The sequence below is a fragment of the Bombyx mandarina genome, chromosome 25, assembly GCF_030267445.1.
Source record: "Bombyx mandarina strain Sakado chromosome 25, ASM3026744v2".
In the NCBI taxonomy this organism is placed as follows: Eukaryota; Metazoa; Arthropoda; class Insecta; order Lepidoptera; family Bombycidae; genus Bombyx; species Bombyx mandarina.
In genome coordinates this window covers 5199527-5227259 of record NC_143231.1, presented here as the reverse complement: position 1 = coordinate 5227259, position 27733 = coordinate 5199527, and the positions used below count along the sequence as shown (strand labels likewise).

At 39.9% G+C, this 27733-nt stretch overlaps 1 protein-coding gene and 1 non-coding gene across 2 annotated transcripts; one reads left to right on the top strand and one right to left on the bottom strand.

Moving 5' to 3' along the window:
* Nucleotides 1-114: 114 nt before the first annotated feature.
* On the bottom strand, nucleotides 115-622 carry LOC114245835 (uncharacterized). Its single transcript, XM_028178132.2, has one exon. The coding sequence runs from the start codon at nucleotides 584-586 to the stop codon at nucleotides 227-229; it is 360 nt and encodes a 119-aa protein (XP_028033933.2). The 5' UTR covers nucleotides 587-622; the 3' UTR covers nucleotides 115-226.
* A 2734-nt stretch (nucleotides 623-3356) lies between these two features.
* LOC114244846 (U6 spliceosomal RNA) lies at nucleotides 3357-3463 on the top strand. Its single transcript, XR_003624741.2, has one exon. It is a non-coding gene; the product is annotated as a U6 spliceosomal RNA (small nuclear RNA).
* Nucleotides 3464-27733: the final 24270 nt, after the last annotated feature.

The following is a 27733-nucleotide window of genomic DNA, read 5'->3' as shown; positions in this document are numbered from 1 at the left end:
TTTGAAAAGGTATCAGACAGCCTGACATAAACGCAGACTTGACTTTGCATTTCTAATAAAAATTGCACTGTGGATTGGCAGAGGAATGTGTTTTTTAATAAATAAAAATAAAAATATTTTTCAAACGTAACAAAGTTTAATTTAAGTATAAATAAATAACATAACTGCTTAAAATAATACTGTTCTGGCTCAAATTCTACACAATACTTCCAATATAATTACACAGTTATTCGTAGTCGGCTATGGGTATACACATGCCCGAATTCCACTCCCACATATCTGGACAATTGCCCTGCGGGAAACCACCCCGGTTTTCTAATATTGTTGCTTCCGTTTTGGCTTTATGTTTCCGCACCTTGCGTCCTTTCAATCGATGATGAATTTTTGACACTGTCACTTTCTTAGACTGCTCGTCGATGTCGACTTTGACAGTTGAGATCGGGTGGCTGGCCGACTTAGTTCTGATTGATATCTCAACAGTAAGTCCTTCTGGTGGTAACGGGAACTCTTTGGTTTTAATGACTCTGCTTTCAGCGATGACGCACAAGACACACAAAACTAATACACACACGTTAAACGAAGACATTTTGGATTATTATGAAGACGTGTGTGTTACGGCAAAGCAACGCGACGAATGGTGTTTGCAATTTAAGCGCGTCGACCTTTATATTATGTTTCTCTAGGCAAATGAATCACAGTCTTACAAAATCCTAACTTAAAGTAGAAATTCCGAACGGCGCGGCTCTCGTCACTGCTTAAATGCGTTTGACAAAAAAACTGCTATTTTAGTGGAGATATCTTATTTACCTTAAGAAGTATGTAAATTGCAAATTCATTTTAGTTATTACAACAAAATAGTGCTACGCTGAAAATTCATGTATTAGATGCGTAAGCTGCTCAGATGTGTTTTTTTTTTTGAGATGATAAGTTGTTAAGGAAGGAAAATGTATTTTGAGAAATAATTAAGGAAATAGTCGATTCAGTATTGTTAACAAGAGGAGTGAACAGGTTCATAAATTTCATTATATTCAAAAACATTGAAATAAAGTAAATATATCTATTATTTTAGGAGCGTACGGTTCATAACTCAGATAGATTGTGAACTCTGCAAATAACTTTGACTCATTGAGCTAAAAGTCAGTTGATTTGGAATACTTAGAAGATGTTGCATTTTTCAGATAGAATACCCTAAGTTCTAGCACAAACAACCAACCCCGTTTTACTAACTTGTTTCCGATTCAGCCACTAGTCTAATTATAGTATAAGAAATTCCGTTTAGTATTTTAGAGTGTGCTTTTTTTTTTTTTTTTTTTTATTTCGTGGATTAGGTAGATTGCGGATCACTGGTTCATTTGGGTTCATGTGATTACCGAAACCCAAAGATATTACAACACGTGTTGTCTTTGCACGACAATTAAGTTGTTAATATCTATGGGCTCCAGTAGCCACTTAACACCAGGTGGGCCGTGAGCTCGTCCACCCATTAAAGCAGCGATAAAATACGTAATTTAAATATATTTGAAACGTCATACCAAAATCCTATTAAGTTTTTAAGATTTTCCGGTACGATTCATACGGTCATGTTCAAACTTGTTTTTTGAACATTAAGGACATTTGTTATGTAAGTACAAAAAATACGCTGGAAAAAAAACAATTTTTAAATGTTGAATTAAATTAAAATTGAAGCAGCGCTTATTTATTTCATTCTTTATGGTGGAGACAAGTAAATAAATAAATTAATAAATAAATAAATATTTACTAACAAACACGCCACGTTAACTGGTCCCGTGATAAGTTCGTAAAGAACTTGTGTTACAGGTACCAGGTAACGGAAATAAATGTAAGATTTTTTATTATACACATACATATATTTAATATACATCCATAGCCCTGGAAAAGACATTTATATTTATCATACAAATATCTTCCCTTGGCGGGATTCGAACCCGCGACCCCCTTGTGTAGTGACCATGTCACTTACCACTACACCAGAAGGCCGTTAAAGTCAAGGTCACGAAGTATTAAATGGTTAATGAAACTTGTAAAAACCATTAGTTTAACCCACTTTTTTTATTGCCATTGTAGGCAGACGATCATACGACCCACCTGAGGGTGAACGGTTACCGTCGCCCATGGACTTCAGCAATGCCAGGGGCAGAGCCAAGCCGCTGCCTACTATTAAGAACTCATAAGCCTCGTTTGAAGAAAGACATGTCATAGCGCTCGGGAAAAACCGTAGAGGACAGCTAATTCCAAAGCCGAATGGTACGTGGCAAAAAAGATCTCTGGAAACGTACTGTGAATGAACGCAGTGGCTCCAGATAGTATGAATGAACTCTAATCCGGTGGCGGGCGGTGTGATGGTAAAAATGAGATGATGGGATCATCTCAAACAATTCCTTAGAGCTTAGAGCACACTTCATCTGAAGATATGAGGAAGAATTCTCAATTTCATGGGGATTTTTAGTATAAAAGATTTCCAATGATAATTGCGTTTATAACTAGAAGATAAAGGCCACGTAATCTAAACCTCTTTCAACTACTAGTGAACAACTACATAGTTCTTCCTCTACTAGCACTAAAGCTTCATATTTACTTGATGACAGCGTGTTACTATCGGGTCGTCGCGTCCCCTTATGGGGGCACTGGATGGGCCTCGGGGAAGCCCCTCTGCCTGGCCTCGTGATTCCCTGCCTATTGAGGCAGGGGTGATGCGCTGCAGGTTGGTGAGTGGCAGGCTTGATTTTTCTATGGGTGGGGCCGACTTGTTTCTTCGTTTCTTTCTTCTCTCTTGATCTCTTCTTCTTCTGTCTTCCTTCTTCTCTTCGTTCTTCAGGGGCGGCTGCTTCTCTCCTCCATTTTTTTTTGAGTCCGTTCGGCTTTTATACTTATACAGGGTGTCCCGTAATGTTCAAGCTGTACGTGGCCACAGTATCAACAATGTAGATCACGTTAAAAATGTTACAAAAATAATCAAAGTCGTAATTAGTAGTTTCATATAAAACAATATTTGTTAATTATTTATTCAGTCACAATATGTACATCGGAGCGTAATCAGTTTTGATTCGTAATTTTAATATACTGAAATTTACAAGATATAATTGTATCGGTGTAACTACAGCTTGTAAATTTTATTGAAATAATATTAAATGTTCGGAATTCCGCATACGAGAACATCAAACGTCCTACGTACCATTTGACGTAATAACATTATGAATGAATAATCCTTACAGGATAATTTGTTACGCGGCGATCCCTTCGCTACTCTAGACAAAAACCCCGCAAATGGTCAACACCGGCTCATCTAGAGCAACACACATTATATAAGTAGGAGACGGTTTTAATGATATCACTTGGTACTTGCTTCGGCAGTACATATACTAAAATTGGAACGATACAGAGAAGATTAGCATGGCCCCTGCGCAAGGATGACACGCAAAATCGTGAAGCGTTCCACATTTTTAAAGTCCCGAAAGAACGACCTGCTTGTCCTCGCCCAGGAGTACAACCCAGAGGTTCTGCTCCTGGGCGAGACCTTGTTAAAACCTCAGGATGTGTTCAGGATTCCCAACTATTTCATGTACCGACGTGACGAGCTTACCCCTGCCGGGCGGCCGTTCAGGGGCACTGCGGCCCTTGTCAGGCGGGACGTGGTGCATGATCAGTTGGATTTGCTGTCCTTCTCATCGACAAGGTCAGTCGGTGTGAGGGTACACACCTCGGGGGGAGATATGCGGATTTATGCCGCGTATAGACCCCCGGGGCCTGAATTCCACCCTGAGGATATAAGACGGGCCCTGAATTACGACAGCCGCCCAGCTCTGCTGGTCGGGGACCTCAACGCGAAGCACGTCGCGTGGGGTTCCCGACTTAATACAGCAGTGGGCAGGCGGCTGTTAGAAGATGCCGATAGGGGCGACTACTCTGTGGTCGGCCCTGATGAACCCACGCACGTCCCGACCGCCGCGCGATACCAGCCCGATGTGCTGGACGTGTGTGTTCATAAGGGGCTACGGTGCCCCGTAACGATCGAGGCACTGTACGACCTGGGTACCCCACATCTCCCTGTCCTGGTGACACTGGGAATGGGGCTCACCCGGGTTGCGACTTCGCCCCTACGACCGAAGGTCGACTGGGAGCTCTTTAAGAGACGACTAGTCGACCTTCCCGTAATTCAGGACCCCAACACCCCTGAGGGGGTCGACGACGCGGCAGTCCGCCTTGTCGACTCCATCAGGGGAGCGATTGACCAGGCGACGACTCTTGTGCCCAGCGGCGGGCCCAGAGGTAGACTCCCGGCCCATCTTAAGGCGATCATTCGCCGGAAGAGGGGCCTGAGGAGGCTCTGGGCGACAACTCGTTGTCCCAGGATCAAGCGTGAGCTTAATGAGTTGGAAGCGGAGTTGGCGGCGAAGATTAGCTCCTTTCGGGGCTATGCGTGGGAGGAACGGATTGAGGAGGCCCGTGAGGACCCCTCTTCCGTGTCCCTCCACCGACTTTGCCGCCAGCTCTCAAATCGGCCTGCCCCGACTTGTCCACTCGTGGACGAGAGGGGCAACCGATGCTTCTCGGCTCAGGCCCGTGCCGATGTCCTGGCCGCAATGCTGGAGCGGCAGTTCGTTCCGAATGACTCTGCACCCTCAGAGGCCGCATTCCACCAATCGGTGGAAGAGAGCGTAGCGAACCTACTCTCCTCCCCGGTGCCACCGTTGGGAGATGATGTTTTCATCACTCCCAGTGAATTGCGCCTCTCCATCAAGCGGATGAAGAGGCGCAAGGCGCCGGGTGAGGACGGTATTCCCTCCCTCGCATTCTTCCATTTCCCTGAAACGGTCGTGTCATATATGACACGGCTGTTCAATTCCATTCTGTCCACAGGACACTTCCCGGGAATTTGGAAATTGGGCAAGGTTATCGCCTTGCCCAAACCCGGCAAGGATAGGAGAAATCCCTCCAGTTACCGTCCGATCACCTTGCTGTCGCATGTGGGCAAGTTGTTCGAGAGGCTGCTGCTGAGAAGGGTGTCGCCGCACATCCTTCCCAGACCCGAGCAGTTCGGGTTTCGCAGCGGTCACTCGACAACGCTGCAATTGGTCCGTGTCATGCATCACTTGGCGGATCGGTCCAACGCGCGCCAGTACACGGCCGCAGTCTTTCTCGATATCGAGAAGGCCTTCGACCGTGTCTGGCATGCGGGACTGATCCACAAGTTGGTGCAGAACACGGACCTCCAGCACGCCTACGTGCGACTGCTGGGGTCGTACCTGGAGGGAAGATCCTTCTTTGTCGCGGTCGAGGGCGCCAAGTCGTCGGTGCGCCCAGTCTCGGCCGGAGTTCCCCAGGGAAGCGTCCTGGCTCCATTCCTCTACGCTCTCTACACCAACGACATTCCCACGCTCGAGGGTAACCTCCAAGCGTGGGAAGTAGACGTGAAGTTGGCGCTGTTTGCCGACGACAGCGCCTACTTCTCGTCATCCAACGTCCCCTCTGCGGCTATTCTGAGGATGCAGAGGCTTTTGGACTTACTGCCCCAGTGGCTGGACCGATGGAGGGTCGCGGTCAACGTGGGGAAGACTGCGGCTATCCTCTTCGGTCCGGTCCGCACAACAGTCGTCCCGGGACAGCTCAGTCTCCGTGGCGCTAATGTCGAGTTTAGATCCAGCGTCCGGTACTTGGGGGTCGATATCGACCGGAGTTTGAGGATGACCGCCCACGCCAATAAGGCGTTGGCGGCCGCTCGCTGTGCGAGATTCCTCCTCCGGCCGGTGTTGGCCTCTAGGTTGCCGGTCAGGACTAAGCTCGGCATTTATAAGACGTATGTCCGTTCCCGTATCACGTACGCAGCTGAGGCCTGGTATCACCTCATCCCGCAGGGTATGCGGGCGAGGTTACAGGTCCAGCAAAATCTGGCTCTTCGCACGATAGTCGGAGCAGGGCGTTACGTCAGAAATGACGTAATCGCCCGGGATCTGGATGTGGAGTCGCTCGAGGAGTTCATCCGGAGGCTAGCTCGTAATCTTTACGAGCGGGCTGACGGTGGACCCCACGAGCACCTCCACAATATAGCTCCCTTGCACGCCAGACCACCTGATGGTCGGGCGCTACCAAGGGAGCTACTGGAACCCCCGGCTATGGTAAGATAGTCGGGTTAATCGGAGTGATATGGGAGTGCTCATAATGAGTGCCCCCATGGGACTGAGCTGTCCACACTCGTCATGTCCCCCCACATCGTTGGGGTGCCCCCTTATGGGGACCCATTTCCCACCCCCGTTGGGTGGACCACTCCCCCGTCTGGGGAGTGTTTAACATCGGTCCCTCCCCGCGACGGTCTTCCCCTTCTGGGGAGCCCCTAGCGGGTGAGCGCCAAACCAGTGCCGCGGCTCCCCCTCTGGCTTGTAGAGGTGGGGCCGCGACATGGGGCCGGTGGCGGGCCCCACGGTTGCTGACTGTTGTCCTGGCTTATGTATATAGTAGAGTACTTAGTTTTTAGTTAGTTTAGTTAGTTGTGTAGTTAGTTGTAAGGAAAAAAAAAAAAAAAAAAAAAAAAAAAAAAAAAAAAAAAAAAAAAAAAAAAAAAAAAAAAAAAAAAAAAAAAAAAAAAAAAAAAAAAAAAAAAAAATTATAGCATTAGGAAGCAGAGGACAGCAGCCGGCGCCGGGGTGCGTCGTCCGCGGGCACCACTCCTCCTGCATCATCAAGCCCGTCGTATTAAATATATGTATGTATTTTTGTCGATGTGAGTGTGCCGAGGCACGCTGCGAACAGCCCCCCCCAATCCAGTCCTGCATCCATTTCACCCCTGCCCTATGTGGCAGGGAGCGTCTGCCCGGGTAGTGGGGTTTACCCCGAGGCCCGCTCCGTGCCCCCGTAAGGGAGTACGACGACCCCGAAGAAGATATCACTTGTCTTGTTGCATTTTAACGAACAACATGTCGCCGATCAGTGTTTCTTTTGTTGCCATTTGCTTGGTACTGGTATCGGCAGTGGAGGGTCGCAGTTTGAGAACTGGTTTTGAATCCAATAAAATATCAAACGACGCCATCTTCTTCGAAAGAACTTCAACGGCGTTCGAAAGAACTTCAACGGCGACAGCGAAGGCGCCCATTTCAGTGGTATTGGAGAATCGGTTTCTGACATTGTCCGGCAATTGTCCCTCGGGACATGTTAGACGAGGAGGCTTCTGCTTCCCTGACGTGGACTACTAAATGTGAACTGACTGATTTGTTAAAATAATTTACGTTGTGCTGTTGTAAGATGTTATTATGTGCTGTGATAGAAATTAATGAAGTTTTAATCCATTATTTTATTTGTAATTTTAATGTAATAGTGTAAAATTCAATCAAGAGTAAAAAAATAGCAGACTATTTCTTGAGTTTTTGTTAAGAATTATTTAAATTGAAGATTTAATTTTTAGTTTATCCATTAATTAAATCCTGATTTATTTGAAGTTCTGTATTACTCTCATTTCAATGTTTTTTACATGTAGATGAATATCTTTATTTTTGTAATAAAATATGAAAAAACGAACTGTTTGATTTTCATTTCCAGAAGCTTTTTCATTTTTTTATATAAATTATTTTAATTACGGCAAAACTTACTTAGATAAACTTCTTCCATTAGTTTTCCTTATATATGTTTACTATATTTTTCATTACATACTGATTGCAGGTAATATTAGTTTGCATGGATAGATAGCCCTCTCACTATTTACGCAGCGATTTATTTTTTATTGGTTAGACGTGTGGACAAATTCACGTCCCACTTGAGTGGTTACCAGACCCTCTAGACATCAACGACGTAAATGCCGCCCACCCACCTTGAGACATAAGTTCTAAGTCTTAGTTTTTTGGTACAACAGCTGCCCCACACTTGAAGCCGGCACGCATTAAATGCTTCACTTGAAAAATTGGTAGGGTGGTGGCACCTGTCAGGACAGGTCCGAAAACAACCAGTAAAAGTAGTAATGCTTTCTGGTTTGAAAGCTGTGATTACCGTAAAATTGAGACAGACGATTTAAGTGGGTGGAGGGGCTCACGCTGGATGAATCCCACCACTTACACCAGATGGCTCGTGGGATTGTTCACTATTGTACAATAAAGCAAGAGAATTATCTCTAGGCCTTCCTTGTCGTATGTTCGAGGGGAAAATGCATGCTTTGAGATACGGGTTTGAGTCTCAATTTGCATTTTGCATAACTACATATTGTCCAATGGCTGCCTCACACTTCAAACTGGAACGCATGACTGGTCCTATTTATAATGTTTAAATCTTCACAGAATTCGTCATTTTATTTTGTGTGGTCAAATTCATATATTATATTATTGTTTTGAATTTTGATGTTCTTTAAGACTGATGTTTGCTTAAAATTGAGGTTTTCAACTGTTTTCGTAAATAAATATATATATTTATAGTTTCTTAATGTATAAATTAACAATAGCCACGCTGATCGTACTATAGGCATGTAGTACCCACAGCCATCAGTGACTGTATGTGAGTGTGAGACTTTATTCCTCCTTGCATCGATAATCCTCAATGCTGAGGATCGTGGCCTCATGAGGCTTTCTTGGGAAAATACACATGGTGGGGTCCGGAGTCCCTCCACAGCAGTGCTTTTGGAAGAGATTTAGTTCTTCGAGGCGCTGAAGCCTTATTTGGGTCCGGCTGATTAATCGCCACCAGATATTCGGCGTTGACTGTTTCACGGGGGAAAGGTTGGATTCCAACTCAATTTCTTTATTAGGTGGATCTTAAATTTAACTGCTGTTGGAATGCAAGTAAATGTTTTGTCACATTGAGGGATTACGAATATTTCATGTAATATTGCGTGACAGTAACATACAATTTTATTGGTGAAGTAGTATAAATAAAAATTAAATAAAAGTAAGTATTACAAAGTTCCGCATTTTTTTTACTTTCGTGCTAATCTACATTACTTATGGTATTTTTATTACTGGATTGCGGATATGACACATTCGATATGCAGAAATTTTAAAATCTTGTCAAAAATGGCGGGTATTTTAGTATTATGTAATATTGTTTTGTAAGGAAAAAATAAAACCAAATTTAATATTTATCAAACGTGACATAATTTAATTTAGTGTAAATAAATAAAACCATATTTTCTTCATAATACTGTTCTGTCTCACAATTAGTCAACACTGGCCCTTAAGTAACAGCTAGTCGTAGTCGGCTATAGGTAGACACATATCAGACTTCCACTCCCACATATCTGGACAATTGCCTTGCGGGAAGCCGCCACGATTTTCTAAAATGCTTGTTTCCGTTGTAGTTTTGTGTTTCCGCCCTTTGTGTCTTTTCAAATGATTACGAACGTTGGAAACGATCACTTTCTTGGACTGCTGGTCGATGTCAATTTTCACTGATGAGAACGGATGACTCACTGACTTACTGCTAACAGAGATCTCGACAGAGAGCCCTTCAGGTGGTAACGGGAACTCCTTCGTTCTAATAACTCTGCTTTCTGCGATGACAGACAGGACACACAGAACTAATACACCGGTGTAAAATGAAGCCATCTTTTTAGTATAGGGAAGACGCGTGTGCCACTGACGGTAAATGCTACGAGTAATATTTGAAACCACGCGACGGCCTTTTATATGTATATGTATGTTATTTATTTCGTTCGACAGTGAATCATAGCGTTACAAAACACTATGCCTTCAAGTATTACAAGAAATTCAGGGTGTCCCGGACCTAAACAAATTGCCATATATGTATGTGTATGTGTATATAACATAAAATCGCAATACCGTTAATTAAAAATAGATGGGTGTACCACTATGTTTAACATTCATTTACGTTTGAGTAAAGATAGAGAGACAGAGAGAATACACTTTTTGCACACCAGAACACAATTAACATTAAAAAACAGTCACCAAGCAGGTACAATAGATGGTCTTGTTGCTAAACGCGATCTCTTCCAGACAATCGTTTAATTTACAGAAATTCTGGAAAAGATAAAGATATAGCAGGTACGCTGCGATGCACTATTGGCAATACATTATTAAAGAAAATATATGCATACAATAAATAGATATATACCGTTTTTATATATAACATGAAATAACTATTTGGTTTATATACCAATATAAATACTTACATACACATAATAAATCAACAGTATGGAAATGATAAAGCATATATGTACAAACAAACAGCACTAAGCAGATAAGTAATGTTCCTTCGCCATTTTTTTAAATCAGCTTAAAGTTGGAGCACTTCTCACTGCATCCGGCAGAGCATTCCACAATCGAACCGCCTGGGTGGTGAATGAATTATCAAAGAATGTTGGTGAAAGATATTATTTTACAAAACTCGACCACTGACTATTTTAACATTACAACAAGTTTTTACATTGACGAAATATTAGGAAATCACTTATTTTACTTTAATATGATTCAGAATCGACCATGTTCGAATTGCTTTGGGCTATCAATAGATAGACATGACTTTGATGAGGAAATCTTCCATCAAATGTTTGTCTGTGTATGGTGGACCGACATTTTTTTTGGAAGGTAGGATTTCTGGTGACCTGGAGGCCTTTCCACTTTCACCCGGACAGGTGGGTAAGCACGGACTCAGGAGACTAACCAGATAGATGAGTGTTGATCGAAATCTAGACATAGACAAGCTTAACTTGATATTGTCGTTGCCGCAATGAATAGATTTTTTCGGACTCTCGTATTCTTGTTTATCTTATCTTATACCTTTAAGCGAGCAATTCTTGTATATAATATATAATCTGAATCTCGGAAACGGCTTCAACGATTTTCATAAAATTTAGTATACAGGAGATTTCGGGGGCGATAAATCGATCTAGATACGATTTATTTTCAGAAATTGTTGTTTTATTCGTGTTTTCAATAATCAACTCTTCCCGACATCTATTGGCGAATAATAATACTATTTTTCTTAATTGAGGGCAACTAACCGCTTTAAAGACACAACAAGATGGCGATATCAAAAAAAAAAAACAGAGCAACGCTCGGTCGTCAACTAGTTATTGCTTAAATAGGTGAAAGAGCACACGGCCCACCTGTTGTTAGGGGGTTATCGGAACCAATAGTATAAGTAAGTTGTAATAGTATAAGTAAGTTATCAACAACGTAAATTCAAACCCGCAGTAAGCAGAAACGCATTACTCTTCGAAGTAGAAATAGGTAGAGTGGTGGTACCTATCAAGCTCACAAGATGTCTTACTACCTGTGATCTTGAAATTATTCTATGCTAGATACTACCTGCAAAAGTAGAACATACGAAATTGTCAAATGAAAAAAAAAAACGCAAGCTTTAATCCTTTGAATACTATTTGAATTCAAGTCTAGAACTCGCAAAAACGTGAGCAGTTTAAGTGGTTTAACCTCCAAAATATATTTTACTCATGGCGGAAATACCTACGCTCTTTTTCAGTGCCTTTTAAATGCTATAAATGTGACAGCGCCGTCAATGTTCTTTTGTATGATAGGTAATTAATTGAAGCGATTCACTTTCATAAATTATCTTTTTCATTTAGGCTCTTAATAATATACACTGATCAAATAACGAAGTTCATATTTATGTAAGCTTAGCTATTAAATTAAGATCGTATTCAGGTCTTCGTGAGCGAACGGCAAAGAGCAGAAACCCTTAAAATATTTCATTATGTAAAACTACGCGTAATTTACAGTAAGTTGATCCTAATGACATTGGCATTGTATTCGCGCGATATAGCATTGAAGTTAAAAAAATATTGGATTACTAGCTGACCCGGCAGACTTCGTAATGCCTCAATCGATTACCGAGACCTAAGTTTTTGTATAAACTTAAAACTAACAAAAGGAATCCGTCCGACGGAGGACACATCAAAGGGAAAAAAAATTGTTCTTTTTATTTAATTCCGAGCATTTTCATATTTATCTACCTTTTAAACCCTCTCTGGACTTCCACAAATAATTCGAGACGAAAATTAGCCAAATCGGTCCAGCCGTTCTCGAGTTTTAGCGAGACTAACGATCAGCAATTCATTTTTAAATATATAGATAGATAGATAGATAGATAGAATATATTGTAAACATTTCTTTAATGAGTAGTAGAGCGTAATTTTAGCCCATATGGGTATTTATGACCATCCTGCCTATGTGTGCCCCAAAGCGTGCATGGTTTCCATTTTCAACTTAATGTTCAATGGTGCCCAGTCTATTTTGGACAAAAATATAATAGTAAAAAATTTCACTGTTGAATGAAATGTAAGTTAAATGTAAGTAAAAGTAACAATATTCAGTCAATATTATGTTCACTCTTTACAAACTTTTGAAACAGACAAAATACGTTAAGAAACACCGATGTATATTGAACATTATGGAGATAGTTAAATGTGTTCTGCTTGGAGGTAAAAATTAAAATTAAACTATTTGTGTTTTCACCGTTTTATTATTATTATTAGTAAATACTTTGTACAGGTAATACAATAATAAAAATATAAATATCCACAATAAAAAAAATTCTTAAAAATGTCACAATAAAAAAATATTCACATACATTAATTAAAAGCTTCAATTTCTTATCTTTATAAATTTCATATATTTACAAAAAACTGACTGATATTTATTTATATGTATATCTTTTGCTCGTTCTTCGCAATATCAAATACGGAAACAAATTTAAAAGAAAATATCTAAATTAAACCACAGCACATAGTAACATCTTACAACAAATCAGTCGGTTCACATTTAGTAGTCCACGTCAGGGAAACAGAAGCCTCCTCGTCTAACATGTCCCGAGGGACAATTGCCGGACAATGTCAGAAACCGATCCTCCAATTCCACTGAAACGGGTGCCTTAGTTGTCGCCGTTAAAGTTCTTTCGAGGACAATGATATCGTTTGATGTTTTATTGGATGCCCAACCAGTTCTCAAACTGTGACCCTCCACTGCCGATACCAGTACCAAGCAAATGGCAACAAAAGAAACACTGATTGGCGACATGTTGTTCGTTAAAATGTAACAAGACAAATGATATTAATACAATGTCATTGGCCGTTTATATAATGTTTCTTGCTTGAGGTGAACTTTGCGGGGGTTTTTCTAGAATATCAGAGAATTAATTATTCATATATTCCTGCGTCAAATGGCACGTGTGATGCTTTCGTATCCAAATATTAAAACATTTCATTTAAATTTTATTTACAAGTTTTATGTATTGGTGTCACTTGGTTTACAAATATACATAAACAATTGAGGGCTCGGGATGGAAGTCATTTGAATGTAGACACTACTTTGCTCGTTCACTATACTCTTAGTCCTTTTCTTGTTGGATATGAGTTTTTCAATCGCATTCTTATACTATCATTTTATGTCAAATCAAACCCGCAGAATTATAATTTGCGTAATCTCTGGTGGTAGGACCTCTTGGGAGTCCGCACGGGTAGGTACCACCACCCTGCCTATTTCTGCCGTGAAGCATTAATGCGTTTCGGTTTGAAGGGTGGGGCAGCCGTTGTTACTATACTTGAGATCTTAGAACTTATATCTCATACTGGATGGTGCATTTACGTTGTAGATGTCTATAGGCTCCAGTAACCACTTAACACCAGGTGGACTGTGAGCTCGTCCACCCATCTAAGCAATAATAAAAAAAACTTGATTTCGCATTCGTTTTTTAATTCGTCATTTTTCCCGAATTGCTGGCTAGGGTATCCCGGAATACCAGCAGCATCGCCTGGGCGGGCGGTCTCACATACCCCGCGTACCCCCTTAGGCGTGGACACCTATGAGATTCGGTCTTCTGCCCGAAAAAAAGGAGAGAATTGTATGTGAGTGTGGCTACCATTCCCCGCGGGTACACTTCCTATTTCTGACGAGAAACAGTAATGAGATGTGGGAAAGTCGCTATAGTGTTCAACCGAGATTTCGACATCATATCTCAAGGTGGGTAGCGTGATTCACGATGTCATATCTTCGCTTCCCGCTAGGTACTAAACATTATAAACGCGAACTTTGTCACCCGTCACCACAAAATTTGCCTAATGTTAAAGAAACGACATTAAATCCTTATCCTAACAAGAGTTCGATGAAGGCACTTATTCATAGACACAGCACACTGAGTTTGTCGCCAGTGGTAGATTCTGTGAAGCCCTGCTCTTGCTAGGGCTAGTGTTGGCAAATTCTTCCAGGTTGAGCCCGTGAGTTCACCTCCCCGCTTGGGCGTAGCTGGAATCGCCTCTTAGACTACCAGCGTACAGGTAAGCAAAACCGACATTAAAGATTAATAACACACTTGAAGTAGAGCTTTTTTCAAACAGAAATGTCATCGGTAATATTCTTTATATCTTCAATGACTCAAAGCTTTACAACATTTTTATGTATGCCTACTGTGTGTTATTACTATGATAATTCATTCAGTTCACATAATTATGTAGTTTTAATTATATTTGGTGCAATGGAAATTCATGATAGCGTCGCGGCAAAAATGCGTGACTATGACCTTGTTTTTACATCGGCGTTGGTTTAAAAAATAAACATTGGTCAATTTTAATTTCATCGTGAATTAAATGATACGTTTTTTCCGGCGCGCTGCTCTTACATCACAAAACTTCCTAATACGCTCAGAACAGGTTTAGTTTAGTAACATTGGGAAAACTTAACAGCTTATCCCATTGAAGTTCATTAACATATTATAGTATTATTTAAATTCTTATTTTTTGTATGGGTTTTGCAAAATCTCTGTTAATACCGCTCTTATTTTTTTTTTTCAAACTCAGATTAACATAACGCCTTTTTTTCATCTTAACATCAATCAATTATTTTGATGGGAATTTTGGTATTATCTCAGATTATATTTGCAGTGATCTCATTTTGAATTTGGATATGAGTGTGTAACTTCTTTACAAGAGCTGGATGGCGTTATCACGTCAACCTGCTCTTACCTGCATTACCTATCGTTTTAAAAGAAAATAAAAGGGACAGTTTATTTGAGCAGCGCTTGAGCTTTTAATATCTATTCATCTGTAAAGTTTAATTTATAAAAAAAAAGTGATAGTACGTCACAAACGAAGTCTTCGCTAATTAAATTGCTAATTTGTTATTGAATGAACGTCGGTAGGAGCTAATGATGAGGCGGGCTGTATTTGCATTAACATAGACCACTGTCACCGTCGACGCCCTAGACACGTCCTTACGGATCCATCAGATCCAATAATTTTTGCATTAGACGCCCTCAGCTCTAACACTAGGAGCAGGCTTAGGGACCCCGGTAACCGTACTCGTCGAACTCGACAAAGAGTTTGTCGTGCAACCTAGCCCATGAATCAGCTCGCTGAGTTTCATGCCGGATCTTCTCAGCGGGTCGCGATTCCGATCCGGTAGTAGATTCATTCGCGAAGCAGCTGCTCTTGAGCTGTTAGGTCTCCTTCGGAGGCGCTCGGGTAGCTGTTAGCAAATCCCACCCCTCCTGGCTGAGCCTTTGCTCGCCCACCTGTCCAGGTGAAACTGGAAAGGCCTCCGGGCCACCAGCAATTCTTCAATCATAAAAAAAAAAAAACTATTACTACTATAGGTATAAACGAGACAGACACCAAATAACAAGAAAAATTGGACGAATTTTAGCAAGTTCCTAATAAGGTTTTCCAAATTACTATTCATTTGGTCTTGAATCGTTTTGTGTTACTAGATGTTTCCTTAAGATGCATTACGGATTCTGTACGTTTGCATGCGCTAATTTGTGCTCACACAAACGATTTTCCTGTTTTGTTGTTTGTGTACATAATGCATATTCAAACTTGGACCCGTCATTAGAACGGTAATTCCTCGCTTACATAATAATGTTATCCTTATATTGTAATTCAATACCGTGGGATGTGAATATGCTTTTTTAATAGCGGTATGGAGTTTTCTGAGATCGCACGTGCTTTTAACACGATCCTTTTCTATTTCTATAACGAAGCAGTCATGAAACAATTAAAGTGTCACACGATTGTTATTGACCTAGACAATATTGTATTGTAGGAAAATCAAAAATGCATCTCCAAGGATGCCCCTTACACTATCAATAACATTTATTGTGTAATTTAAATAAGATGACAATTAATGTCACTTGACAAACAGGTTTTAAATGTATGTATTTGTAGCTGAGCGATATATTATTCTATCAAGACCTCGTTTAGGTGAATCCGGTTTTTTAGTTCAATTATCCATACGTGAAGCAAAAACTTTGTATCGGACGGAGGAGTATGAAATTTTCCACACTTATAGAGAATATAGAGAAGAAGTGCACAATGCTAATATTTTTTTAAAATAATGCATAAGAGATACATTAAATCAATAAAGAAACCATTACACACACTACATACCATGTATTTGACGCACACGCGCATGCGTACCATAGATTATACACTTAATATAACTATTATTTATTGTCAAACTTTTGTTCTTGACATCTGTGGTCAAATTGAGGATAGATTAAAGATTGTTTGTCTTTATTAATATTTCTTTTATAGTGTAGCCCGAAATTTGTGGTTATAGAAGTATAAAATACAATCATAATAGTGTACAAACTTATTATACAATTCCAATTAATTATAGTCGAATTTCGACTAATGCGGTACCTCTAATTATTATTAATTTACAACGATTCAGAATTTATTAGTACACGAAGCGCTCGTTTCGTATGGTTTCAAAAAATAAAAAAATACATGTGTGCAATTCACACGTGGTAGAAGTGAAACCTTCCAAAATTAAAATACAATTATCCTAAACGTCTTAAGTATATGTAAAATTTTGTCATTAGTAAATAATTGTAAGGTAGCGCCCTCTGTGAATTGATATTTTAATTTCACGTATAATCTTAAATTAAAATTCACTACAAGAGCTTTCATACACACGTAAGTATTAAAAAATCTCACAGATGGCGCTGTATTAAATAGTATGTATATTTCTGTCTCATTCTTTGCTGGCTTCATCCTACACATTTTTGTATTTGTGTCTCTTACCTGTCGTTTTTTCCGTTGCATCCGGTTTGAAATCACAACGATTCTAAAGAAGTTTTCACTTCAAAAGGCATTTATAATTAATTTTCATTCTAGGTAACGTCTCGATGTAATTGTGTATGTTTTGCGACGAGATACTGATATTCGAATGAATTAGACTCGATTGAAAATTAATTAATATAGTAATTCATAAAGCCTTTTAACTCAATCAATTGAATGGGTGAAGCCATAGTAATATCCACACAGAATTATTTTAAATTAGTTACTAAAGTGTGGCACAGATACTATAATGAATGGATGATTGGGAAGTAGTGGGTGTATTATTACTTCCCAATCATCAGTAGATAGAGAAGGAGTCACATTTTGATCTCTAATAAGTAATACTCGTAGTACTAGTATGTAGTAATATGTTTAGTACTTGTATCAATTTGTTTTTCTTAGGAAACATATATTTAACAAATACTAGTAGTCGCCTAGTGGTCGAAATTAGACCATTTATTTTTTTTGCGCATTTACGTTGTGGATGTCTATGAGCTCCAGTAACCACTTAACACCAGGTGTTAAGTGGTTACGTGTGCTGTGAGCTCGTCCGCACCGTCGAGGGCAGTGCTTGTAAGCCCGCACTGGTAGTAATCACCATCCTGCCTATATCTGCCGAGAAGCAGTCGTGCGTTCCAGTTCGAAGAGGGAGGCGGCTATTTTACAATATAAATTGAAACTTCACGTCTCAAGTCAAATCTGATATCTAAAGTGGAACGAGAGGTTCTACCATCCCTTATTTATTCACTTTTTTTTTTTCCTTTATTGCCTTTGTAGACAGATAAGTATACTGCCCAGTTGATGGTGAGTGTTTACTGGAAGCCAAACCGCTGCCTATCTGTCTCCCTAAAAATGAATTGCCGTTCGTTAGTCTCGCTAAAACTCGAGAACGGCTGGACCGATTTCGCTAATTTTGGTCTTGAATTATTTGTGGAAGTCCAGAGAAGGTTTATAAGGTAGATAAATATGAAAATGCTCTGAATTAAATAAAAATAATAACTTTGTTTTTCCTTTGATGTGTCCCCCGTCGGACGGATTCCTTTTCTTTGTTTTAAGTTTATTTTATACAAAAGTTTAGGTCTTTTATTTATCGATTGAGGCACTACAAAGTCAGCAGCTAGTCGTAAATAAAAGTTTTTGTCTAAACTTAGCACAGCCTGTTGTATAAAGCAATCTAGATAAATGTTCTCGAATATTCAGACAAAGTAGCATCCTTCGGGTATTTACGGACATTAGCTGACTGGTTTATTGCTTCGCGTGTCCTCATTTTCCCGTTGTGCTCGTCATTAAAGAAGGTTGTATCAGACTTGATGCGTCACAGTTAAATCTTCGCAAATTCCATTAATGATTCAATTTTGATTTCAACTATACGAGACATTAGAGTTTTTTCTTTACAATTTAGTAATTGTATTTACTTTTATTGACGAATATTATTTAGAAATCAACATGTCATTGTAATTGGTAGGTATTTTGTGTGAAATAAAAACATAAGTAAATGCTGGTTTCAAATTTCACCTCTCACTGATGTGAAATATAATATTGCTTGTTAGAAAGAGGCATTAAAGAGGCAACAGCAATGATTACACGATGTTTTTCTGCTATAATAATTTGTTATTATTTTCATTCGTGAGCCCTTAAAAATTAAATAAATATTTACTCACAAAAATTGGTCCATTTGGATTTAAATCTTAATCCGAATTCATTATCTATGCAACACTCGAACTAAGTAGCTAAGATAAATTTGGCATCGTTATGTTTTTTTAAATTTTTTTTTATTGTTAATCGCCTGGTATGCTGCTGTTTTTGAATCAATTGCTCCAGATACGAAAAGTTAAAGAACACGATATTTGTAAATTTTTATTTTTTTATTGCTTACACGTGTGGACGAGCTCACAGCCCACTTGGTGTTAAGTGGTTACTGGAGCTTATAGATATCTACTACGTAAATGCCGCCACCCACCTCGAAGGTCTCAGTATAGTTACAACGGCTGCCTCACCCTTCAAACTGAAACGCATTACTGCTTCACGGCATAAATAGGCGGGGTGCCGTGCGGACTCACAAAAGGTCCTACCTCCAGCAAATTAAATTGAATAATGATGAAGAAAGCTAAAAGCTTTCATTTAGATATCAGAGCATTCGTGTTGTAGACGTGAAGGTCTTTACAAGGCAAAATGCTACCAATCAGTTGGAGTTGGCAACATGCCTTAGGGATACCTCATAACAATGGTCAAATCCAAACTTATTTAACATAAAATATAGTGTTGACGATAATAAAAATATTGTATCGTACGTACGTACGTTTGTTGACCTGTAGATGTATCAAAGCAGCGTTGCCAAGGTGAAATAATTAAAATTCGGAAACCTCTCATAACTAGTTTGACGAGGTACACCAAAAACGTATTTTGATTTACAAAATAAACCTTAAATACGCTGCGACTGTTTATTGCTGTAAATTACCTTTAGGGAAATACCGATTTTTGTGGGAAAGAAACTTGAATGGTAGTGAATCACAATTTGTATTATAATGTAGATTGTTCGGCGCGTGCCCCTAGCACGCGTCACATTCTTGAATTAATATTTATTTATGTAACCGGCAAACCTTCACTAAGTCATTAATTACACGTACAAGGAAATTACGTTGGGATTGTGTTTTAGGAACCCCAGTTTGTGCATTAAAATGATTGAAATGAATGAAATGAAATTATTGAAATGAAATTATTATATTGGTAAAATATAATTCAATAATGCTTTTACGTTGATCAAAATCTTCTGGACGGCGAGGTGGTGTCAATTATTTTAGAAAGTTTTGATTAAAACCGAATGCTCTGTAAAGGAAACAAGTATATTCCACGTATGGAACGCGAAGATATTGAAGTTACATTCATCCTAACTTCAATAGAGAAAAGATGTGGCGATTACCTAACAACTGCGTTCGTCTTTTCGTGGAGATGGAATCTCCAGTTACCGAACTGATAGACCTATATATACTGTTAGCCCTATTTAAACTGTTAGATCTACAGATACTGTTAGACTTAGAGGTACTGTGAGACCTAGATATACTGTTAGACCTAGATATACAGTTAGTTAACGCGATATACCAACTGGTCTTACAGCAATTAGACGCAGCGCGCTATTTGGAAGCAGCACGCCGCGCGGCCTCAATCCTCTCTGGTCGCGTCATGACCTTCACCGAGAAGAGGCCAGCTCCTACAGGCTTGATTAAATCATGAGATCCCCGGAACGTGAAGATGAAAACCCAAACTGCCGGAACTCAACATACTCTTAGTTCTCACGCTGTGCAAGAAAATTTTAATGACAATGAATCACTACATAGTACATTAAAACAAAGTCGCTTTCTCTGTCCCTATATCCTTATGTATGCTTAAATCTTTAAAACTAAGCAACGGATTTAGATGCGGTTTTTTTTAATAGATAGAGTGATTGAAGAGGAAGGTTTATATGTATAATAACAGCATTAAATAGTGGAGAAATCAATAATAAATTACAGTTTCCGAAGCGAATAGAGGGCGGGTCGCTAGTATTTTATAAAAGTTGATTGTAGTTAACACAATATTAAAATCTTGACGAATCAAACTTTAATTCGCCCGAGACCATCAAAGCAGTAAAATGAAATAAGACTAAGCCGTAAAAAAATAGTTATTAATTAATAGATGTGAACGAGCTCACACCCAACCTGGTGCTAAGTGGCTACGGAAGCCTATGGACATCATCACCACATAAATGAGTTCTAAAACCTAATAGTGTAATATTATAACGGCTGTCTTACTCGTCAAATTAGTAAACCATATTGCCTTGTGTCAGAAATAGGCATTGTGGCGGTACGTATCACTCTCTCTCTTCGATCAGACCCTCACTGCTGAGGATCGTGACTCCGTCCGATTCCGCCAATCAGCTGTCTCCATCGATCCCGTTTTGTAGCTCGGTGGAGTACGTCACGGACAGGTACCGTCAGTTCCTCCGCTGTTTGGTTTGACCATCGTTTGGGACCTCTACCTCTAGGCCTGTTTACCTCTATTTTACCGGTCACCACAAGGCGTTCCAAATTGCTGGTATCCCTGCGTGCAACATGACCAAAATACCGCAATATTCTTTGTAGGCAGGTTGTGGATAGACGTTGAGTCTTTTCTATTTTTAACTGTCTGAGAATAGAGATGTTGGTGCGGCGGGCCGTCCATGGTATTCGTAGCAAACGTCGCCAGCACCACATCTCAAAAGCGTCGATTCTCCGCCTGTCTGCGGCTTTGAGTGTTCACGTCTCTGCACTGTATAGAGCAATAGACAAGACAAGGGTGCGGGCGAGATGTATTTTAGTCCGGTGGGTAATGACTAGTATGTCCTATCACTAGTATGTCATAAAATCCAAAGATCATCCAAATCCACGAAATCCAAAGAATATGCAAAAAAAAAAGTTTTGATTCATTTTGAAAAGTTAAACAAGTTGTTTTCCGCATTAATGATTTGTTGAATGTTTTTATGTTTTCTTGGTTGATTCATTAGGTGTTACTGTGCTAAAGTCCCTTTTTATGCAGAAACAGAGAGCTTATCGTCTAGTTCGGTTCTAATTTTGACTTATTACGTAGACATATGAATAAATAATAATAATAGTAACTCTCTGACTGGTGGACTCAGTGGTTCAGTTATTAGCGCCCCTAACTGCTACTCCAAGGGTACCTACTGGGTTTGTTTCCCATATCTGACAAATATTTGTGTGATGAACAGTTTTGTTTGCTCTTAGTCTGGGTGTTTATTATCTATATGTGTATAAATATATTTAAATGTATATAAGTATGTTTTACCCATATCCACGGATTCTTAATCTGTGACCGGATGACCGTGCGCGATTTGTTACCAGTTTTTTATATAGCTTAGATGGGTGAAAAATCTCATGGCAATCCTGGTCTTAAGTGGTGGCGGTACCGGAGCACATAGACATCTATAATGCCGCTACCCACCTCGAGCCATGAGTTCTAAGGTCTCAGTATAGTTACAACGGCTGCCCCACCCTTCAAACCGAAATATATTATTGCTTCACGGTAGAAATAGGCAGGGTGGTGGTACCTACCCGTGCTGACTCACAAGATGTTCTACCACCAGTAAAATCACCAGTTATTAAGGGAATAAGTTGATAAATGTATGCGAACTAAAAGGAAATATATCCCATGCATTTGAATCAAACGGTGCGACTATCCATGTCGCGCGACGATCCCACTGTTCATATCTTGCAGACAGGTACTCAGACTTTCCCACCACCACCAGTAATTATCCAAATTGAATCTTTTGCGGGTTTCATTTTTTAGTATCAGTATTTTTTAGTATTAGTAGTAGTAGCTTTATTAGTGGATGTGGAGAGGTTTTTTGGTGAGCCAAAAAACCTGGGGGAGATGAAGGCACGGAGGCTCGGATGGCTCGGGCATGTAGTACGTATGGAGCAGGATCGGGCTGTGAAACGGATGTAACGGAGAGACGCCGCCCCATAGGGAGGCCCAAGTGCCGCTGGTCTGACGCTGTGGAAGGAAATTTATGGGATGTCCTCGTGTTGGACTGGCAAGGTGTTGCGCAGCGCCGGGGTGAATGGCAAAGCTTATTGTCGGAGGCCAAGACCCACTTCGGGGTCATAGCGCCAGCTCAGTAGCAGTTGTAGTAGTATAAAATAGTTTCATTTGTTAAATATGTATTTCATAAGAAAAAATGGTACCTACCTACGGGTTTCGGGGTTCGAACACAGTCGCATCGCTCGAGACGAATGCACCGAACGTCTTAACCTAACATTGTAATGTAAGTCCCGCAAAATCTACAGTAACTAACCGCAGTAACTAACGTAAGTGTGAGTGTTAAGTGTAAGCTTTGCTAAAAATTCTGAAAACTACTATAATGTTTTTATATTAATATTTCAGAGTGACTCCACGGTACGAGATCGTAGTTAACAATCAAATAGTATCATTGCAATCTCTTAAAAACGTAACCAATGTTTGTTGGTCGTATCGAAATCCGTCGGATAGGTGTCACTGTTTTCCTTATTTCTGTTGCGAAGCAGCAATCATGAGTCCCTGGTTGAAGGATGTGTAGTAGGTAGCTATCACATGACACAAGGTATATGACAGTTGCTTGAATCTCGCAAATTCGATGTGCATCCACAGCCAAAAAAATAAAAATGTGTATGTGTGCAAGTCACACACGGTATAAGTGTACCTTGTACCTAATAAAATATAAAAATAATCGCACGGGTCAACCACTACGCCGTGCAATGGAGCAGCCGCACCCCGGGGGAACCGCCTGCATGATCACGGTGTCCCGACGCCAGGTAGGTATAATTTAGCAAGAGAAATACGTGAACGTCTATCAACTGTGTAACATCTCGTCACCGCGATTCAGGAATTCTTAAATTTACGTGCAGCGACATCTGTTGACAACAAACTAAATAGAAATAAAATGAACATGGCGCGTAACGGAAGAAATTAAGATGGCGCGTAACCGAAAAACGTTACATACGTTTTTTCCTCCCTACGTCTATAAAGAAGTTTCACTTCAAAAATGTCGATTCAATAATATCTAAGAGGTCTCGACGTCTAGATTCTGATTTATAATTTGATTAGAGTTGAAATTTTACCAAAACACAATCCTTGTTAGACATGATGTATAAAAAGCGTATTTGTTGTTGTAAATTTGTTTAATTTTATAATGTTGAAACAGACAATTTTCTAACTATGCCTGTAACGTTGAGATCTGTCGAAAAGACTTACCAGACGAAATGCCATTTTGTATCATAGGTACGTTCTGTAGAATGATTCATTATTTACAAATAAAAGAATGTCATTCTCATTAACCGAATTCTTTTTCTTTAATTATAATGTTAAATGTAGTGCATTGATTGTCACACAATCAACCTGATAAGTCAGTGCCAGCTGGCATTTGTGTGCTGTAAGAAAGCAGACACTGTGATAAGATCTGAGGTTTCGTATAAAAATAGAATCAGAAACCGTACTTTTCATTTAAATCATAATAGACTATAACCGAAAAAACCACATAGTTTAGTAATATTAAGAAACTAGGGAAACTCAGATCATTAATTTTGTTTAAAGCTCTGTTTCCAAAAAATAACACAAGAAGAATATTAAAAATTAGAATTATTAGAAGGTTTTAAAAGGACTGAAGAATAATGCTGAATCACTCCGCCACCCCGCCTATTTCTGCCGTGAAGCAGTAATGCATTTCGGCTTGAAGGGTGGGGCAGCCGTTGTAACTATACTGAGACCTTAGAACTTATATCTCAAGGTGAGTGGCGCATTTACGTTGTAGATGTCTATGGCCTCCAGTAGCCACTTAACACAAGGAGGGCTGTGAGCTCGTCCACCCATAAAAAAAATATATGCTCGTGGTAAGAGTAGTTGTCAAATAGAAAAAAAATATGGAAATGTTAATAATGTTGTGAACTTTACTTAAACTCGCAGATGGAAACTGTCAAATAATAAATTTTAATAACACACAAGCGAGCACATAAAATTCATGTAAATAGGATCGCTGTAACACATGTACGTATTTTCAAAAACAATAAAATAAAATAAATAAAAATTTAATATAAATTACTAAATTAAAAATATTAATTAATTAGTTTAAATAGGGTAATATGGACAGTAGCCAGTAGAAGTTGCTCAAGAAGAGGCGAGATCAAACACACGTACCTTCTATTAGGATAGACAATAATTATCTAAAATCCTATGGCTTTATGCGCAAAAAGTTTTTCTAACCAGAAATGAGTAGCACCTTCACGACATAACGGTTTGAACTAGTCGTGGCTTAAAGGATAAGACGTCCGGTGCATTCGTATCTACGTTGTTCGGATCCCGCAGGTAAGTAAGTACCAATTCTTTTAATAAAATACTTAATAAATACGTACTTAACAAATGTTCACGATTGACTTCCACGGTGAAAGAATAACATCACGTAATAAAAATCAAACTCGCAAAAATTATAATTTGCGTAATTACAGTAATGCGTTTCAGTTTGAAGGGTGGGGCAGTTGTTGTATTGTACTTTAGAACTCACATCTCAAGGTGGGTGGCGGCATTTACTTTGTAGATGTCTATGGTCTCCCGTAACCACTTAGCCACCCATGTAAGCATAAAAAAAAAGAAATAAAAGACGGTGACATTTTTATAAAAAAAAAGAAAACATTCCCATTAAATCGCTTATTTCCCTACAATGTATCTGCAATCTAAAAGTGTATAAAATGTTTATGTTTGAGAATTACGAATGATGCTGTGCCTACGTTTGCATGTAAAGCGATGAAGAAACTTTGTCGAACTTGAAGTTTTTTTATAAATATAGACACTTGACCGACACGAACAAATTCTTTAAATACGGAATTTACCTATATCTCGAAACGCCTAAAAGGCAGACCATGGGAAGAATCAATTGGTAGTTAATGGTTATCGTCGCTCATGGATGGCTCTGTCGACCGCCGAGGACTACTTTTAAATGTTGTTTGAGGAATATCATACGGTCATGGAACATCATGGAAAAGATTTTACATAGGCAGCACTGAACATTTCGGGAATTAACGAAGTGACACAACATTACTATTTAAAAATGTATTTATTGCTTTTCGAAGTATTCTCCGCGAAATTTGACACATTTTTCCATACGATGGAACCAATCACTGAAGCAACCATTCCATTCGCAAGTTGGGGTCTCCAAAATGGCCGTTTTGTAGGCGTCCACAGCTTCTTCAGGTGATGAAAATCTCTGTACACGCAATTTATTCTTTATTTTAGGGAAAGTATAGAAATCATTAGGGCTTAGGTCGAGGCTGTACGGCGGATGGTCTAATAATTCTATGTTTTCTTGCTCTAAAAACTCTTTTGTTCTGTGCGCGGTGTGAGAACTCGCATTGTCGTGATGGAGGATGATGCGGCGGTTGCAGTTCTCTTTACGGAGTTCAGAAACGACCTGTGGCAAACAAATGCTAGCATACCATTCTGCATTAACCGTTCTGTGTCCCTCAAGAGGAATAGTCGTAACATGGCCGCTTTTGGAGACAAACGTGGCCACCATTTTTTTTGCAACACTCCGTGAACGAACAGTTTTTGTTGGCTTTAACTCATTTTCGAACACACAAACTCGTGACTGGTTTTTTGTTTCGGGTTCGTACGCATATATCCAGGATTCGTCACCTGATACAATGTTGTATACAGCATTTGAGGATCCTGCGTGGAATATTTCGAGAGTTCTGACGCACCAAGTAACGCGAGCCGCTTTTTGCTCTTCACAGAGCGAATGCGGTATCCATCGGGAAAACAACTTTACACCTAATTGTTCATGCAAGATTATTTGTATTTGACTCATGCCAATGTCTAAAGTTGCCTGAATTTCGCGGTATGTCACATGTCGATCTTCCTCAATCAGCTTACGCACAGCATCAACGTTTTCTTGGGTGACTGCAGTTTTTGGACGACCTTGACGGGGATCATCACTGAGCTTGACAAGTCCACGTTGAAACTCAGCAAACCAGCGATAAATTGTGGTTTTGGATGGGGCTTCATCACCAAATGCAGAAATCATCCGGTCAACACACTGTTTTTGTGTTAAACCACTTCGAAAGTCATAATAAATCATCGCTCTTGAATTTTCTCGAGTCAATTCCATTTTCTCAACGACTAAACAAGTTTGACAAAACCTCGTAACAAGACCGAGAATCTTTTTTTAAATAAATAAATGGTATTCGATTTTTAAAACCAAGGAGTTTTCAATTAAAAATATTTTAATATGACAGCAACAGTGGAAATATTCCATTCCCGATTCTTTTAGGGCAGCCCTCGTATTCCAGAGACGGAACGTACGCAATGAAGGTACACTCACAATGAAGAAGCATAGCGATTTTAAATAGTAGTGATAAACTGTCATTCAGTGGTGGGTACAGGGGTGTGGTGGGTAGCCATCATACAACGCAAGATAATTGACAGATGCCTGAATCTCGCTTACGACATTTTCAAGATAAAGCGCATATATACAAGTTTCGAACAACAACATTCGGACCGTCGGTCTACCGAGCAATATCACCCGCTCGGTGGAAGATCTTCCCTTTGTCGTAAGCTCCAAACTGGTGACCTGCAATGGAACAACTGCAGCCTTCATCATCAGCGCATCCAGAACTTCGGCTACCACGATTCCCGCATTCTTGCAGATAAAAACAAAGTCATCAACAGTCGTCCCACAGCAAGCCAGCATTGCAGCCTCAACAGGACCATCGCAGCCGACTCACCGCGCTTCCTGGTCCTACGGCACGCATCCACACTACCTCATCACGCAGCATTCAAGCTCAGTTTCGACACACCGCAAACTTCGAGCAGCACTGGCACTTGCAAGCTAATTTCAGCACGGACAACGATAACTAAAATGACACGACCTTCGGTCTCGGAGGGGAGTGATGTGGCGGGTAGCCATTATACAACGCAAGATAATTGACAGATGCCTGAATCTCGCTTACGACATTTTCAAGATAAAGTGCATATATACAAGTTCCGAACAACAACATTCGGACCGTCGGTCTACCGAGCAATATCACCCGCTCGGTGGAAGATCTTCCCTTTGTCGTAAGCCCCAAAGGGGTGATCAAAATGAGATGAGAGAATCATTCCCAATGACACCTAAGGGTACATATACATTACCTTAAGATTCAAATTACAAATTCTTTT

Coding starts and splice junctions, on each gene's coding strand:
- LOC114245835 (XM_028178132.2), bottom strand. CDS start 586: ATGTCTTCGTTTAACGTGTGTGTATTAGTTTTGTGTGTCTTGTGCGTC.